The sequence below is a fragment of the Polypterus senegalus genome, chromosome 15, assembly GCF_016835505.1.
Source record: "Polypterus senegalus isolate Bchr_013 chromosome 15, ASM1683550v1, whole genome shotgun sequence".
NCBI lineage: Eukaryota > Metazoa > Chordata > Cladistia > Polypteriformes > Polypteridae > Polypterus > Polypterus senegalus.
In genome coordinates, this window is record NC_053168.1 from 4,075,155 (window position 1) to 4,094,482 (window position 19,328).

Consider the following 19,328-nt stretch of genomic DNA (forward strand, 5'->3'; position numbering starts at 1 on the left):
TTATGTGGGTGTCCCCTTGGCCTGGTCCAACAATGAGCTGGATCACCTCAGGGAATCGCACCACATGGCTGTAGTGCCACAACTGATGCTCCCTCACATGTAGGTCATGTGCCTCATTTGGGACTCCATGAGCAACACAAAGCCAAACCAGCGGTGCCCAAGGATTCTCCAAAGAGACGCACATGAAGGAGTTCAGTCTTCATCTCAGGTCACTGGATAGCGTCCATGACTCACAAACGGGGAACACCAGGACTCTAAAGACTTCCTTATGACCCCCCATGCGCTCCCAATCCGTCTACTGACTTCACCGAATGAGAATGATAACACACACACACACACACACCGTCCCACTAAACTAGATCATGTCTTTATATTTATTACTATACTGTTACCTTCTTCCTACTTCCAGTGTCATGTTTACATCTGTTCCTTCTATTAAGATATTATCACGTTTTGGCACATCCTGATACTTTTATTTATGAATTTATTGTACATTTAGTTATGGGGTGGCGCAGTGGGTAGCGCTGCTGCCTCGCAGTTAGGAGACCCAGGTTTGCATGTCCTCCCCGTGTCTGCGTGGGTTTCCTCCCACAGTCCAAAGACATGCAGGTTAGGTGCATTGGCGATCCTAAATTTTCCCTGGTGTGTGTGTGTGCCCCCTGTGGTTGGCTGGCGCCCTGCCTGGGGTTTGTTCCTGCCTTGTTTCCTGTGTTGGCTGGGATTGGCTCAATTGACCCCCGTGATCCTGTAGTTACGATGTAGCAGGTTGGATACTGACTGACTAACGGACTAGAAATAACAAGCTGGTTAAGTTTGCAGGTGATACCAAGATAGGTGAATAGGTCAGTAAATGTAAAGTGTTACACATAGGAAGTAAATATGTGAGGTTTAAATACACAATGGGCGGTCTGGAGATCGAGAGTCCACCTTATGAGAAGGATTTAGGAGCCACAGTGGACTCATCACTGTACAATACAATACAATCTATATATATAATTCACTAAGGCAAGACAACCATGGAAAGCACACCGGAAGGGGCGTGGATTCACTGAGCCGCCGACAAGCAAGACACCTATGGCGCTCGCAGGAAGGAGCCACGCCCACCAGCTCCTGGCACCTCCGAGCCACGTTGACTGTTCATAGAGGCATGTTTCTCGTGGAGGTGAATCGCCATATGCAGCGTGTGAAACGGTTTGCGAGGGGTATCCCATGGGATCCTCAAAACAATCCTTTACAACTGAGGTTAAAACACAATGAAGTAAGCAGTCTTTAAAAACCGAGTTTTCGGTTACGACGCACGGCCGCGTGCACCATAGCAAACTGTTTTACTGTGTTGGTTCGTTCCGTGCATTGTTACAATGTCGCTTTTCTTGCTGATTTATTACATTACCGATTTTTCAAATGTTAATTTTCTCCCTGTGCTTAAAAATCATTAAAAAACCGGCCTGATTATGCGGCGTATGGTAAGACGCGGGTTGGCTAGTACAGTTTATTTTTGTATAGCCCAAAATCACACAGGAAGTGCCGCAATGGGCTTTAACAGGCCCTGCATCTTGACAGCCCCCCAGCCTTGACTCTCTAAGAAGACAAGAAAAAACTCCCAAAATAAATGGAAGAAACCTCGGGAAAGGCAGTTCAAAGAGAGACCCCCTTTCCAGGTAGGTTGGGCGTGTAGTGGGTGTCAAAAGTAGGGGGTCAATACAATACAATACACAGAACAGAACAAATCCTTAATACAGCATAAAAATAAAAAAAAATTTTAGAAGTACGGAGCAGAATTTAACAGTAGATGATATCACATATGCTGTGGGTTGGCACCCTGCCCGGGATTGGTTCCTGCCTTGCGCCCTGTGTTGGCTGGGATTGGCTCCAGCAGACCCCCGTGACCCTGTGTTCGGATTCAGCGGGTTAGAAAATGGATGGATGGATGATATCACATAATAAGATTTGGATATTTTTAGAGTCCTGGAGAGTCCATCAAGCTGCCTCTCCATTTGGCCATTCCACGGCTGAAACGTTGCTCGGCCAGCCAATCCGATGAAAGGACCCCTTTTTCCATGATTCCTGTGATCCTCCATCAGGGATGACTTTACAACAGGCAGGCAAACAACTTGGCAGGTGGGCCGTGGCACCAAGTGCCACATTGCCACACTGTGAACTGGCAGACAATATTGAGGTGTCATTAAGAAGGCTAACAGAATGTCAGGTTATATAGCGCCTTGATGTGTGGAGTACAAGTCACAGGAGGTTCTGTTCAAGCTTTATAACACACTGGTGAGGCCTCATCTGGAGTCCTGTGTGCAGTTTTGGGCCCACAAGACATAGCAGCACTAGAGAAAGTCCAGAGAAGAGCAACTAGGCTGATTCAGGCCAGCAGTGGACAAGTTATGAGGAAAGATAAAGGACCTGAGCCTTTACAGGAGATGAAGAGGAGACCTGACTGAAGTGTTTAAAATGATGAAGGGAATTAGTGCAGTGGATCGAGACGGTGACTTTAAAATGAGGTCATCAAGAAGACGGGGACACCGTTGGAATCTTGTGAAGGGTGAATTTTACACAAACATTAGGAAGAGAACCACAGACACTTAGAATAAGTGACCAAATAGTGTGGTGGACAACAGAACGTTAGGGACTTTCAGAACTTGACTTGATGTTATTTTGGGGGAATAAAGTGCAGAGGACTGGTGAGCTTTGTTGGCCTGAATGGCCTCTTCTCCTCCAGATTGTTCTGCTCTTTTAGAGATTTGCCATTTATTGCAACAAGTGCCAATAAACTCAGTGTTGTGCGCTTCTGTCAAATGCCATCAATTTAGCAATGACATGGAAAAAAATGGGAAGTGGTCTTCTCTCGACTTTCTCGTATACTCAGATAAGGGGATGGATATTTGAGGAGTAAACCTCAAGACAAGGGTTATATTTTTATGTTATGTACATTAAATAACCATCAACAACAAATCAAGTCAAATTAATAATATATTAAACAATTATTATAAAAGTAAAGGTGAATAAATAGGACTCTGTAGCTGCACGAATAAAAGGTTAAGTACCACTTCTGGTTAGCAGAAATAGCCCAAAAGTTGATATAAATCTTCGTTTTTTACCTAATACTTGTATCCAAAATTTGATTGACTGAAGTGAAAGCGCACTCAAGTTATTGTGTTAATACACACACACACACACAGACATAATTCCAATAATGGCATTTTCGGACTCAGGGAGGTCTAAAACGTCGAGATTGATCAAAATCTCGAGGTCGAATATTTGGACGATTACAATACAAAAACTTTGTAAATGAGAAAGTGAAAAAGGGAAAATAAAAAATATGCAATATTTACAACTGCATCTCAAGTGCTACAGCAACAACAAAATTTATTTCTAGAGCACATTTTCATACAAATGATGGAGCTCAAAGTGCTTTATAAGATGAAAAAAGGAAAATATAAAAATAAGATTAGGCAATAGTAAGTAACAAAGAATAAAGTAAAGTCTGATGGCCTGGAGGACAGAAAAACAAACGAAAAAAAGTCCAGAGAGCTGAAAAAAAAAAAAAACAAAACAAAATCTGCAGGGGTTCCAAGGCCACGAGACCACCCAGACCCCCCTAACATTAATGATCTCAATCAGTCCTCGTGGTTTTCTAGCTTCACAAGGAAGAATTAGATGGTGCTGGTCATGTGGACCTCTGGCCTTCAGTCCATCAATGTAAGGACAGCATGGTGCCGATCAGCAGATCACCACCACAGAGAACTGGAAATAGAAGAGAAGAGAAAGTAGGGGTTAGTATGGATTGTGTAGGCATGAAAAAAAATAATTCAATACATTTATAAAATATTAGGGTTACACTAAAATGAAGCTGTGAGAAAGCCATGTTACAATAATGAGTTTTTAGCAGTTTTTTAAAGTGCTCCACTGTATCATCCTGGTGAATATCTATCAGTAAACTAGTATTAGTATTCCAGATTTGAGGTGCATAACAGCAGAAGTCCATCTTTCTTGGGTGGTCCTGAGAGGAGTGTGTTCCAGTAATCTAGTCGACTGAAAACAAAGGCATGAACTCATTTTTTAGCATGTTGAAAGTTATAAGAGATCTAACTTTTGTTATATTTCTTAGGTGAAAAAATGCTGTCCTGGTAATCTAATTAATATGTGATTTAAAATTTAGGTCAGAGTCAATAATCACTAGAAGTATTTTACCTCTATTTTGTCTTTTAAGCCTAATAGATCAAGTTTATTTCTAATACCCTGATTATATCCATTATTACCAGTCACTAAGATCTTGTTTAGTTTGAGGAAATGACTTCTCATCCACTCAGAAACACAAGTAAGACATTGGGTGTCAGTGAACCAAGAGAGTCGGGGTCATCAGGCGCTACTGATGAATACAGTTGTGTGTCGTCAGCAGAGCTGTTGTGGCTCACGTTAGGCCTTGAGATAATCTGACCTCATGGAAGCATGGAGACTAAAAAGAGCAGCGGACCCAGGAGAGACCCTTGTGGACCACCATATAGAATTTCATGTGTCGTCGAAGTATAGTTACCACAACTAACAAAGAATTTATTTTCCTATTGCTTGCTTTCTTGCAGGTCTTTAGCATGTATCCTCTATGAGATGTGCTGTTTGGACCACGCATTCTCTGGACACAATCTCTTGTCAGTAATGATGAAAATTGTGAATGGAAAAACACCGTCACTGCCAGAACGATACTCGGAGGAGCTAAACACAATCATGCAAAGGTAACTTTAAATTTCAAAAAAATAGATGTGTTCCCTATCAACCTTAAAACAGTAGTCCTTTAGAAATGATTCTCACAGCACAATACACATAGAAACATTGAATCCTTCCTCTTTCTCTTCTTCCTCCCCTCTTCTCTTCTTCCACACAAGAGTTAGAGTCGGGAGGCAGAGGGCTCCTTTAAAAATGGATACTGGGAGTACTTCTGGCGTTCAATCCAAGTTTAAAGGAAGCACTTCAGGGGCGGGGGGAAGTTTTACCAAGTATGACGATTGACTCCTGCAGCACCTAATGGTGGAACTCATGGCATGCAGCAGGGTTGTTTCCATGGAACTACGATTCCCAGAATGCCTTGTGGTCTGGAAAAGGGAGCAGTGACACAAGAACGCTGCCCTCTGATAATGCATTAGGGGGTTATATACAGTACTCTGAAATACCCAAACCTTCCATTATCCTGGCCTCCCTTCCTGGCAAAGGATCAATTCTCAACCTGATCAGGATGCCAGTCCATCGCTGTCCTTCAACTCTGGTCTCCCTTCCTAGCGAGGGGCCACCTTTCCTCCTGGACAGGTTGCCCTCCCTATAGATTTCCATGCTACTCTAAATAGGTACACCCCCACAATCATAATATACTTATAAATTATATTTCCTCAATTTTTATATTCTCTGATATCCAATACATTTAAAACGTGACCCCATCCCACACCGTCTCGACGACACGCTCCTGAAACAAAAAGTTGGATTCAATATTCACGGTGCAGTAATTATATGTCCATAAGCTTGCATTTCGGGACCATCAAAAGGCCTATTCCAAGTCCCTAAAAGATGCGCAAGGCCAATTTTATTCAAATCAGATAAATAAAAATATAGGAAACTCAAAGCAGTTGTTTGCTACAATAAATCAACTTATGGAACCACAGCAGCCATCTTTCTCAATGCCAGTTACTAAGGAGCATTGTAACAGCTTTATTGACTTTTTTAGATCAAAAATCTATAACATTCGCTCCTTAATGCCTGGACCATATGCTCCGCCTATGCCTGCTTCAAATCCATCAACTGGGAATATGCCATCTTTCACACATTTCACAGAGGTTTCCAGCAGCTACATTGGTGGAATTGTGCAAGGAATAAAACCATCATCCTGCACATTGGATCCTATTCCGACAGTTCTGCTTAAGTCATTTATCCCCATTGTCAGTCCAACTATTACAAAGTTAGTCAATTTCTCACTACAAACAGGCCATATACCACCATCTCTCAAAGCTGCTGTCATTCGCCCACTGCTGAAGAAGCCCTCATTAGATCCTGAGGTTCTTGCTAACTACAGGCCCATCTCAAACCTGACATTTTTGTCAAAGATTATAGAAAAGACAGTTGCCTTTCAACTCCAGAGTCATCTTACATGTAATAATCTGTTTGAAAAGTTCCAGTCAGGTTTTCGTTCAGCCCACAGCACGGAAACAGCACTGCTCAGGGTGACAAACGATCTACTGATGGCAGCTGATGCAGGCTCACCATCCCTGCTTCTTCTTCTGGACTTGTCAGCGGCCTTCGATACAGTCGATCATTCCATCCTCCTGGATCGTCTTCATCACACAGCTGGACTCTCGGGAACCTCATTACGGTGGTTCCAGTCCTACCTGTCTGGCAGGACTGAACAGGTCTCGTTGGGAGATTGCTCCTCCAGACTGTCCACTGTCTTATGTGGGGTCCCGCAGGGGTCAGTTCTTGGTCCTATCCTTTTCAATATCTATATGTTACCTCTTGGGCATGTCATTGCCAGACACGGACTATCTTTTCATTGTTATGCCGACGACACGCAGCTCTACATTAAATCTGCCCCAAATCCTTCAGAGGCCACATTACACCTTACTACATGCCAGGAGGAGATAAAGGCTTGGATGAACAGCAATTTTCTACAGCTGAATAGCAATAAAACTGAGGGACTCCTTGTTGGCACCCCCCTCCAGATTCGTTCTTTTCCAATACTCCAGTTCACTTTTGACAGCCAGGTCATTACTCTTTCTTCCTCGGTCACTAATATGGAGGTTCGGTTTGATCCACAGTTGACCTTTAGTGACCACATAAAACATGTGTGTAAGGCATCGTTTTACCATCTACGAAAAATCTCCAAACTCCGCCCCCTCTTAACCCTCCCAGATGCAGAGAAACTTGTCCATGCCTTTATCTCCTCAAGGCTGGACTACTGCAATGGACTTTTTGTGGGTATTCATACCAAGGAATTACAAAAGCTTCAATATATCCAAAACAGTGCTGCAAGAATCCTACTAAGAGTAAGGAAATTCGAACATATTACTCCCATCCTCAAATCACTTCATTGGCTCCCTGTTTCCTCCCAGATTGAGTACAAAATTCTTCTATTAACCTATAAATGTATCTATGGCCAGGCACCTTCTTACCTTCAAGATTTGATTCACTTACAAACTTCCAATCGGATCCTCAGATCATCTGGCAGCATGCAGCTTCAGACTCCCCTTACTAAGCTCCGTACTATGGGGGGTCGAGCTTTTTGCTCTGCTGCCCCACAGCTCTGGAATCAGCTCCCTGTTGAACTGAGAACTACACAAAATCTGGACACTTTTAAAGCAAATTTGAAGACTTTTTTATTTAGGAAAGCATATAACTGCTGAGATTGTAAATTAAATCTAGTCAAACTTTTCAACTTGGTGGTTATTGCTCTTGTTGTAGCACTTTGAGATTTTGTCAATGAAAAGCGCGTTCTAAATAAAATCTTATTATTATTATTATTATTATTATATTATATCTTGTTTCTAATTCCTATTCTGTTTTAATTTTCTTTATTTCAAATCATGTTTGTTGAGGTTGCTAATTTCATTCCCAATGTTTTTTTTTTTTTTATTTGCGTTTGTTTTTGTACTGACTTCAGGGACCGGTCAGAACAATTTTGTGTGAATAGACCCAGGGGGAGAAAAGACAAAGTCTTTAAAACATTAAAACAAGAGATCATAGCAAACAAACGACAAAACCAGAAACACTGATTCAAAAATTAAAGCCTAAGTTCAATACCAAAGTCAATTCCGAAAAATTCTCAAACTAAACCACATAGTTTGCAAAGAACGAATCTAATCTGAGATAAATGTGAGGTTGTGCCAGCCGACCTTTAAGTGGACACCACGATTATGTCACTGTCATAGTGCATTGTGGGAAGGATTCCCATGACAACAGGTGATACGCATAATGTTGACATAGTGGTGCGTAGAAAATAAAACAAAAGGGCATTAAAAAAGATGGGAAAAACCGTAGACACCAAGATAAAACTTATGCCAGGAAACAAATGCCTGGGTTAGAAAATTCTAGAATATTACTTTTATTGCTTCAGGAAAACCAGAAGGAAAATGAAATTACAATAATAACAGTTTTCAGCAGTTTAAAGTACATTTTTGCCTTTTCTTGATGCAATCGTGGTTTTCATGGGTGCTGCCTCAACACCACACTAGTTCAGATGGAGTGGAACAGTGTGAGGTTTTTTACGGTGGCTGTTGTGCCATTTCTTCTACCAATCCCCAGGTTTGTAGGAGGGCCTACATGCAGGGCTGGATACAGATTAACATCATACCCAGGATAGAGCAATTGCAGGTTAAGGGCCTTGCTTAGGGGCCCAATGAAGCAGAATTACTTTTGGCGTTTATGGAATTTGAACCGGCAACCTTCTGATTGCCAGTGCAGATCCCTAGCCTCAGAGTCACCACTCCAACCATTTGTCATGTGGTGGGTGTGGTAATACGCTGTATCAGTGCGCGCTCCTAACATCTATATTACCTCCAGCAGGTCTCGAGAATATCCCATAACTGAGTCTGCCTTTTTAATCACCTTGCTGATTCGGTGGGCCTCTCTTGAAGTGATGTTACCAGCTGAGCGCACCACACACACCATCACAGAGTTAGGGAAGAGTAATGGATGTCAGTACCCACTTTAAAGGAATGCAGCATTATTCACAATTGTTATTAGGTTTGACTTAATTCTCTACCACCTCCAGCAGGTCCCGATGATGTCCCGTAACTGAGCCGGCCTTTCTAATCACCTTGTTGATTTGGTGTGCCTCTCTTACCACTTTGGCAATCACTAAGTTGTAGAAGATGTAAAGGATGTCACTGCCTACATTAAAGGGGCACAACATTATTCATAATAGCCATCAATTTTGATTTGATTCTCTACTACCTCAAGCAGGTCCCGAGGATATCTCATAACCAAGCCTGACTTCTTAATCACCATATTGATTTGGTGGGCCTCTCTTGAAGTGATGTTACCAGCTGAGCACACCACACTGGCCATCACAGAGTTATGGAAGATATGAAGGATGGTATTACCCACTTTAAAGGAATGCAGTCTCCTAAGGAAGAAAGAGTCTGCTCTGGCCTTTGTTATATAGTTCCTCTGCATTACAAGACCATTCATCAGAGCAGGCCAACCATCTTCCATTACTCTGTTGTTCAATTCTGACACACATGCCCATTGTGAGTGCTTTCAGTGGTGGACAGGGGTCAGCTTGGGCACACTGACTCCTGTCTGTGGCTGTATAGCCAACTGTGATGCTGTTTATGTTCTGTCACCTTTCTCTCATGGCCATCTTTAAGTGTTTCAGCAATTTCTGCTCTAGTAGCTCTTCTGGTGGGCTAGCCTTCGTTCCCCACGCCCATCAGTGAGCCTCAGATGCCCATGACCCTGTCGACAGTGGACCACTTTTTGTAGGTACGGACCACTGCACTCCTATCATCTAGTCATCACAATTTGAGCTTTGTTGAAGTCGCTCAGATCCTTATGATTGCCCAACGCATCACCTTCAAGAACTGATTGTTCACTTGCTGCCTAATACATCCCACCCTTTGACAGGTGCCATTGGAACGAGACCATCAATGGTATTCACTTCACCTCTCAGTCATTTAAATGTTGGGGCTGATTGGTGTATATAATGTCTGTAATTTTTGCTTTTCGTGGTATTTTAAATCATCAGGTAGAAAAACCTTTTGTTGGAATCCCATCCCGAAAGGAATGGACAAACGGAGCTGGGGAATCAGGATTTTTGTAAGATTACCTATGATTGCCTCTCTGTCTAACTGGAAGTCTTTTAATGTTTATCAGCTCGCTGTCTTTGACTTCAGCTCGTTCCCGACTTTGTTCTCCCCTCATATCTCGTGGTTTTCATCAATCTGTTTGCCTTTTTTTTTTTGGAGTGCTAAGCTTTGGTTTAGCAGAACGATTGCATTCTGACATTAGAGTTATACAATTGTGATAGCAGAGTAACATAAAGCTACACCTTCATCTACAAAAGTAATGCAATACTCACCCTTAAGAACACCATCAATAGCGCTTTTCAAACACAAAGACAAATCTCAGTCCCACCAAGTAAATTGTTTCTAAATAATAGGATTCTAAAAATACACTACTTATGTAACCGTTGCATACAAAAATAAAGATGAAAATCGGCTGATTTTTAGAACCCCGCTGCTTCATCCGTAAACAGTTATATTTCAGCTTCAGTTGGCTTCTGAAAGTTTTCATTTATAACCATCTGCATTGCAATGAAGGCACAATCAGACAGTAGCGGAGAAAGACAGATGTAATGGCGGTCATAAGTGAACATCAAACAGATTGCAGATTAACACACTGTACAGACAAAAAGGATTTTGGTATCTTTTCAGACAAAACGGTGTTATTAATGTTAACTGTGACTATTCAAAGTAACAATTCATTGTTAATCGGCTCCTTTGCATGTCACAGCAGCAGCATTCATTTTCTGAAGATTGACAGAGACGAGTTTTGTGATGTGCTGACCACAGTTAGTTGTTCCTTGCTGCGTTGGAGACTAATTTCTAGAGGTATTTAAACAGGAAATATTCCTAGATAGATAGAATGAAAGGCACTATAAAATATATAGGTAAATAGAATGAAAGACACTTTATGATAGATAGATAGCAAATGCACTACATTATAGATAGATTAATGTGAAAGTCACTGCATAATGGATTGTCAGCCAGGTCGCCCCATTTAATAGGATGACGTAAACACAAAAGAAAACGAGCACAAAACAATTGGCGCAGTAGACAATGGCTGTCTCAGATTAAGTAATGCTGCTCATGTGGGGCAGGTCTAGTGTGTGGCACAGCTCCATCCTCCAGTCAGCTCTGATCCAAATGAGACGGCTTCTTCCGGAAACAGTAAACTTTTATAGGGCTCCGCCTGGAAGGGGTGGAGTCAATTGTTCTCATGGGCCATCTTCTCGGCACTATGAAAAAAAATTACCCCCTCCACTCCTGTACTGAAACAAAATGCCTCCTCCTGTCCAGAAGTGGAGGTACATACCTCTAACAAGCCTGAAGGTGATCCTCTGACATGCTTGCATAACGATAGACAGATAGCACAAGTTGAAAGCAAGACGTTTATTTCTCAGGGGAGTGATTTTCCTTCTCTCCCCATCTCAAGACAGTACATCAAGCTGTGACGATGTGGGTTCTGGCTCCACACTCCCTTTGATGTTGGAAGCACTTGAACCCAACACCGTCGATAATGTTGCCGAATGAGCTAGTCAATGGAGGCAAATTAAGCATCTGAGCAAGGGGATAGGTAGAAAGTGCAAAAGTGCTTTTATTTAAAATCCAACAAAAACAAAGTTCATAAATAGTGCAGGTCTTCACAATTCATTAAATAAATAATCCATAAAAAGAACACGTGGAGGTTAAAACCATTGGAAAAAAAACAATGATTATTTATTTAAAAATCAATGGCCTTTTCTCCACGAGCTGTGGACCCATAACACCACATTCCACCCCCCATAAAACTCCAGTTGCATGGGAAGGCTCCACTCCACTGCCAACCCAATGCAACTGGAGCTCAGGTCCACAGCTCGGCCACTCTACACTGCACTAAAACCAATAAAAGCACTAAAACAATTCCCCACAATAAAACAAACCCAAGCCCCCTTCATAAAAACAGGACATTAAAAGAATAAGAACTTTAAAAGACAAATAAAAACCAGCAATAAATAAATGTGCTTAAAAAGCTCAGTCTCTTAAAAATGTCCTCCTCTGGCTTGGGTACGTGGGTTCTTCCAAAGTCAGTTACCAATCCCGCTTGCTGCTCTGTCTCCTCTTCTGGCCTCCACTGCTAGCTCATCCCACCACTGGGGATATCCCACCGCTGCCACCAAATGTGACGATGTGGGTTCTGGCTCCACACTCCCTTTGATGTTGGAAGCACTTGAACCCAACACCGTCGATAATGTTGCCGAATGAGCTAGTCAATGGAGGCAAATTAAGCATCTGAGCAAGGGGATAGGTAGAAAGTGCAAAAGTGCTTTTATTTAAAATCCAACAAAAACAAAGTTCATAAATAGTGCAGGTCTTCACAATTCATTAAATAAATAATCCATAAAAAGAACACGTGGAGGTTAAAACCATTGGAAAAAAAACAATCCTTTAAAAACGAGAGGTTAAAATCTTCTTTTAGGAAGCTGTCTTTAAAACAAAAAAAACAAATCCGGTGCCTATTTTCTGTATGCGTCTCACCTGCTTATCCCGTACGGGCTTAGCAGCAGGCAAGACGCTCTGCAGCTGCCCTCCTACTTCACACGCTCGAGACTGGAGACCTCCCGATCCCTGGCTCCGGTATGGCACTCATCCCAGTCCCCGAGACTTGATTACCCCAATAGCCAGGTCGCTCATATTGGGGACTCCACCACCAAGCCTCCCGACTTCCGCTGCCTTTCCGCGGCCTTCTGCGGCTCGTCGCTTTCACCTTGGTCACTCCCGCTACCTGCTCGCTCAGCGGGAGCGACATCTACACAAACACCTGGGTGTCGGCCTAACACCCAGCTTCCTCGCAGCTGCCCACGAGCGCTCGATCGCGCTCACCACACGCTCCGCGTGTCCGTCTCTCTCCTGCACCGCTTGCTTCCACGCTCCCTGTAACCTCCGTCCTCTCCTTTCCTTTCTCTCTCCGGTCGTTTCTTTCTTTTTCTTCCCCTAAAACCGACTCGCGCTTCTTTTTAAAATGACGAGGGCCACAGCAGCTGCAGCATTAGCCGCGGGACAATCATGAATGTGGGCAGTTCCTCACCTGTGCACTAGGTGAGAAACGCCCACACCCTACGGATCGTCCCACGGCCCACTATGGCCCAACGTCCCCTCACTAAGCCGCGAGCACAATGATTATTTATTTAAAAATCAATGGCCTTTTCTCCACGAGCTGTGGACCCATAACACCACACAAGCATAAAGCACACAAGGCTCTTCTTTCTTCTCTCTTTCTCTGCCGCCTCCACTCCTCTCCCAGCAAGCTTCGTCCACCTCCTCCTGACTCTGGCTCCTTGAATGGAGTGAGGCGGCTCCTTTTATTCAGCACCTGGGAGTGCTCCAGGATGCTCATCAGTATTACCTGGAATCTCTTACAGGTGTGGTGGAAGTCCAGTATAGGGATCTTCAACTCCCCCTGGCAGTCCACTCGAAACCCAATGGGGCTGTACACCAAACTCCAAGTCCCAGCATGCCCTGTGGGAATCTGTGGTGCCACAGCCACACAGGAGGGCTGCCTTCTAGTGTCCCAGAGGAGGTAGTGCCTCAAAGATGCTCTCTCCCCTGGTCCTTCCATCCAGCCGGCACCCTGGCCTGGTAATGGCTGAGGCCACCCTTCACAAGAAATAGATGAACAACCTCCATTAAACACATATAGAACAACTGCAAAAAATAAGAACAAGCTCCTTAATTCTCAAAAAAGTGAGCGGTCCCACTGCGGCACTATAGACGCATTTTGCTGTAAGTATAAAGGAGCCCCAGAAGTACAATACAATACAATACAATTTATTTTTGTATAACCCCAAATCACACAAGATGTGCCACAATGGGCTTTAACAGACCCTACCTTTTGACAGCCCCCCAGCCTTGACTCTCTAAGAAGACAAGGGAAACTCCCCAAAAATAAATTCATTCAATGGAGTAATATTTAAATTTTGAATTTCAACTTTGTAAGTTATAATTAAGTCTAATGTGTGGTTATGATTATGAGATGGACCTTTGAAAATCTGACTAAATCCTACTGAGTTTAATAAATAAGTGAAACATTTGCTAAAAGTGTCAGTTTCCACATTAATGTGTACATTAAAATCCCCCATCAATACTACGTGACCATAATTTATAGCCAAATCAGATAAAAGATTGCTAAATTCAGCATGAACAATGAATTTGGCCCAGGTGGTCTGTAGACTAGCACTATAATTAATTGCGTTGGAATCTGTTTTAATATTGATGTAAAGTCACCTAAATTTTTAGAAGTGATTTGCATTTTGTTACAATAAATTATTCCAAGGCCTCCTCCTCGACCAGAATCTCTAGACTTACGAAGGAACGAGTATCCATCTGGTGACGCCTCAGATAGATAGATAGATACTTTATTAATCCCAAGGGGAAATTCCCATACTCCAGCAGCAGCATACTGATAAAGAACAATATTAAATATCAGAGTGATAACAATGCAGGTATAACAGACAATAACTTTGTATAATGTTAACTGAAGAGTCACATAGTGTGGGGTCTCCTCAGTCTGTCAGTGGAGCAGGACAGTGACAGCAGTCTGTCACTGAAGCTGCCCCTCTGTCTGGAGATGATCCTGTTCAGTGGATTCTCCATGATTGACAGGAGTCTGCTCAGCGCCCGTCGCTCTGCCATGGATGTCAAATTGTCCAGCTCCGTGCCTACAATAGAGCCTGCCTTACTCACCAGTTTGTCCAGGCACGAGGCGTCCCTCTTCTTTATGCTGCCTCCCCAGTGCACCACCGTGTAGAAGAGGGCGCTCAGCACAACCGTCTGATTGAACATCTGAAACATCTTATTGCAGATGTTGAAAGACGCCAGCCTTCTAAGGAAGTATAGTCAGCTCTGTCCTTTCTTACACAGAGCATCAGTATTGGCAGTCCAGTCCAATTTGTCATCCAGCTGCACTCCCAGGTATTTATAGGTCTGCACCCTCTGCACAGTCACCTCTGATGATCACAGGGTCCATGAGGGGCCTGGTTCTCCTAAAATCCACCACCAGCTCCTTGGTTTTGCTGGTGTTCAGGTGTAGGTGGTTCGAGTTGCACCATCTAACAAAGTCCTTCATTAGGTTCCTATACTCCTCCTCCTGATGCAGCCCACCATAGCAGTGTCATCAGTGAACTTTTGCACGTGGCAGGACTCCGAGTTGTATTGGAAGTCTGATGTATGTTGGTTGAACAGGACTGGAGAAAGTCCAGTCCCCTGCGGCGCTCCTCTGTTGCTGACCACCATATCACACCTTCAGTTCCCGAGACGCACATACTGAGGTCTGTCTGTAAGATAATCCACGATCCATGGCACCAGGTGTGAATCTATTCCCATCTCTGTCAACTTGTCCCTAAGGAGCAGAGGTTGGATGGTGTTGAAGGCGTTAGAGAAGTCCAGAAACATAATTCTAACAGCACCACTGCCTCTGTCCAAGTGGGAGAGGGATCGGTGTAGCATATAGATGATGGCATCCTCCGCTCCCACCTTCTCCTGGTATGTGAACTGCAGAGGGTCGAGGGCGTGGCGGACCTGTGGCCTCAGGTGGTGAAGCAGCAGCCGCTCCATGGTCTTCATCAGATGTGACATCAGAGCAACAGGCCGGAAGTCATTCAGCTCACTAGGACGTGATACCTTTGGGACAGGAGTGATACAAGATGTTTTCCAAAGCCTTGGGACTCTCCCCTGTTCCAGGCTCAGGTTGAAGATGCGCTGTAGAGGACTCCCAATTCCAACGCACAGGCCTTCGGCAGTCGTGGCGATACTCCATCTGGACCTGCTGCTTTGCTGGCATGAAGTCTCCTCAGCTCTCTGCTCACCTGCACTGCTGTAATTGTGGGTGGGGATGTTTCACCTATGCTGGTATCAGCAGAACAATGGGTGGAGGGTGCAGAGAGGTGAGAGTTGAGAGTGGGTTAAGTTGGTCAAACCTGTTGAAGAAGTTATTCATTTGGTTTGCTCTCTCCATGTCTCTCTCGATGGTGGCACCACGCTTCGAGCTGCAGCCAGTGATGATCTTCATCCCCTCCCACACTTCTTTCATGCGGTTATTCTGCACCTTCTGCTCCAGCTTTCTCCTGTACTGCTCCTTTGCCGCCCTAAGCTGGACTCGGAGTTCTTTCTGCACGCGCTTGAGCTCATGTTGATCACCACCTTTAAAAGCCCTTTTCTTCTGGTTCAAAAGGCCCTTGATGTCACTTGTAATCCATGGCTTGTTGTTAGCAGAGCAGTGTACTGTTTTTACTGGAACTACAATGTCCATACAGAAGTTGATGTAGTCAGTAGTGCAGTCAACAACCTCCTCAATGTTCTCGCTATGTGACCCCTGCAGGATATCCCAGTCCATAGTCCCAGTCTCTCGGAGCCTGCTCCGCCTCAGGGGACCACTTCCTGAATGAGTGTGTAGTTGTAGGTAGCGCCTTCACTCTTGGTTTGTAGTGTGGCTGAAGCAGAACCAGGTTATGATCTGCTTTCCTAAGCGCAGGCAGCAGGGTGGCGCTGTTTGCGTCTTTAAAGTTTGCATACAGTAGGTCGATAGCTAGGGTAACAGTGTCACAGTTACTTAGCCAGATTTCAGTGAGAAGACACCGATCAGATTTTGTACTTAATATAATATCATTTACCAAAACAGCTTTACTTCCGACAGAGTGAATGTTCAATAAACAGCATTTAAAACTGCATGCTTCTTTTTGAACTGGTGATATATTTTTTGTTTTAATTTGAAGTAAATTTCCATTACAGGTGCCCCTGGTGGAGGGTCTGGTTTTATTTCTTGGTCTAATTATACACCTTATTTTTTGGTTATCAAGTAATTTAAGGTTTGCATCAAGACTAAATTTATAAGATGCCCCACAATAGGGATTATGGGTAACAGCTTCAGGATAGTAACAGGTGGGATAAACAACAACCTGTGATTTAAGATCACATGACTGTGGCCTGGATGGTGCTCTAATCAGTCAGCCAGGCAGTTTTGCTGCCATATTTTGGGATAATACATAAGATCCCCTCCAGTTAGAATGAAGACAAATTATAAAATCAGGGCCTTTCCCAAAAATCATCCCAATTGTTCACAAAGACTATGCTTTTATTTGCACACCAGGTTTCTAGCCAGCAGTGAAGGAAACGCAATCTGCTATAAATCAAATCTTGAGGTGATGTTACCAGCTGAGCACACCATACTGGGCATTGCACAATTATAGAAGAGTAAAGGATGCCACTAACCACAGGAATGCAGCGTTACTCATTACAGTTCTGGCTTGATTGTCACGTACCTCCAGCAGGTCCAGAGAGTGTCCCAAACCTGAGCCAGCCTTCTTAACTGGATTGTTGATTCGGTGGGCCTCTCTTGAATTGATAGTACCAGCCGAGCACACCACATTGTCTATCACAGCGTTAGAGAAGTGTTAATGATGTCAATTCCCACTTTAAAGGAATGCAGCATTATTCACAATAGCTATCAGGTCTGACTTGAGTCTGTACTACCTCCAGCAGGTCCTGAGGATGTCCCATTACTGACCTGGCCTTTTTAATCACCTTGCTGATTTGATGGGCTTCTCTTGAAGTGATATCACCAACCCAGTACACCACTTTGGCAATCACAAAGTTGTAGAAGATGTAAAGGTGGTCACTACCACCATTAAAGGAGCACAATCTCCTAAGACAGAGTTTGTTTCGCTCTTTCTTATATAGTTACCAACATTAACACCCAGGCTCAGATTCCAGGTATTTTTTATCGCTTTATATAAATAGAGAGTGCTTCTACTACAGTAGACCTTGGTGAATTTTTAGATTTGACTGTAGGTTAGTTGTTTCCATATTTTTGTTCAAGGAACACTGATTGACAAGACCCACTCTGTGTCATGATATGAAGTCTTACACATGGCAAAGGACTTAAATAGCCAAGCCTTAATCTTAACAGAGGTGTCCTCCCTTGGGCTTCACAGGCCCAAAAAGGTATTTGAACCTTCAAAAAAAAACAAAAAATCAAACTCAAATATCCCAAAATTAACACAAAAATCCACAAGAGAAGGGATGGACGTAAACCCACAGCTTGTATTAAACCAGGAGTCTTTTTAAATGAAAGATTTATGTACAAGAATCATAATAAAACAAAAAAAGGCTAAGAAGGCCAAAAAAGGGCACAAGGACTTGTCTTAAAGGCAATCCTAAGCAAACAACTCCAAGTATGCAACACAAAAAAATCTGAATCCTTAATCACAAGCACAAAAAATCACAAAAAACAGAAATTCCACACAGAAAGCAGTGCTTACAGAACTCTACATTCAAATGAATGACCTCCAACTCCTGAGCCTTCTCAGCTCACTTACTTGCCAAAGGGTGGGCTCAGGACAGTGGGCGTCAGGGTGGTCCCACTTTTTGGGGATTCAACCACAAAGAACAGGGAATAATTGTTGTTCTAATACATTTTTCTTTAATATTTCTGTCACTGTCTCTAGACAGCACTGTTAAAGTATCCATTCACATGTGCATGCTAAGTTTGGCACACAGGGGCTCTTTTAGAATTGCCAACCAAGCACTGGATTAGATAGCCAAAGACAACTGGAGGATTGTATAGTCAGCCTAAACACAATAGTATTTCTGTCCTCTTTCAGTACAAAATCTTCTTTCCTTGTTGGGAGAATAAGAACCGGCATGTAGGAATTATGCTATTTCTGTATTTTGTGGAGGTGGAGTTCAGCCGTTTCCTGCCCTTGTTTGGAGACAGAGAAGACCAGCAAGTGAAGAAGAACGGTATAAAAGGCTTGGACAACAGGCAAACCCTTTGAAGCTGCTTGGACCTCCGTCCTAAAACCCTCTCAGTGTGGTGACGAAAAAATGGCAGACTACATAGATCAAGATTCCCACCTTGATAAGTCTGTCATAAAGCTTCCCGTTTGTAACCGCGTCAACCGTCAGTAAATGTAAGCTAAAGTGTATTTGTCTCATGTGATTCTTGTACCTCCGTAATCACGATGGGAGGGATATCGCCTTTTCTGTCATCTGTACTAATAAAAGGCAAAGCCCTCACTCACTCACTCACTCACTCACTCATCACTAATTCTCCAACTTCCCGTGTAGGTTGAAGGCTGAAATTTGGCAGGCTCATTCCTTACAGCTTACTTACAAAAGTTGGGCAGGTTTCATTTCGAAATTCTACGCCTAACGGTCATAACGGTTGACAACATCCGCCATGTTGAACTTTCTTATTTATGGCCCCATCTTCACGAAATTTGGTAGGCGGCTTCCCTGCGCTAACCGAAACCGATGTATGTACTTATTTTGATGGTATGACGCCACTGTCGGCCGCCATATTGAACTTTCCAACGTCACTAATTCTCCAACTTCCTGTGTAGGTAGAAGGCTGAAATTTGGCAGGCTCATTCCTTACAGCTTACTTACAAAAGTTGGGCAGGTTTCATTTCGAAATTCTACGCGTAACGGTCATAACGGTCAACAATGTCCTCCATATTGAACTTTCTTATTCATGGCCCCATCTTCACGAAATTTGGTAGGCGGCTTCCCTGCGCTAACCGAAACCAATGTACG

The 19,328-nt window shown here is 43.3% G+C and overlaps 1 protein-coding gene across 1 annotated transcript in view; it reads left to right on the forward strand.

Moving 5' to 3' along the window:
• nek11 (NIMA-related kinase 11) overlaps positions 1–19,328 on the forward strand; it is a 302,567-nt gene that overhangs the window by 118,093 nt on the left and 165,146 nt on the right. The window contains exon 7 of the mRNA XM_039737379.1: positions 4,584–4,733. Within this exon, the coding sequence (XP_039593313.1) occupies positions 4,584–4,733 (150 nt within the window). The remainder of the gene's footprint in view (positions 1–4,583; positions 4,734–19,328) is intronic.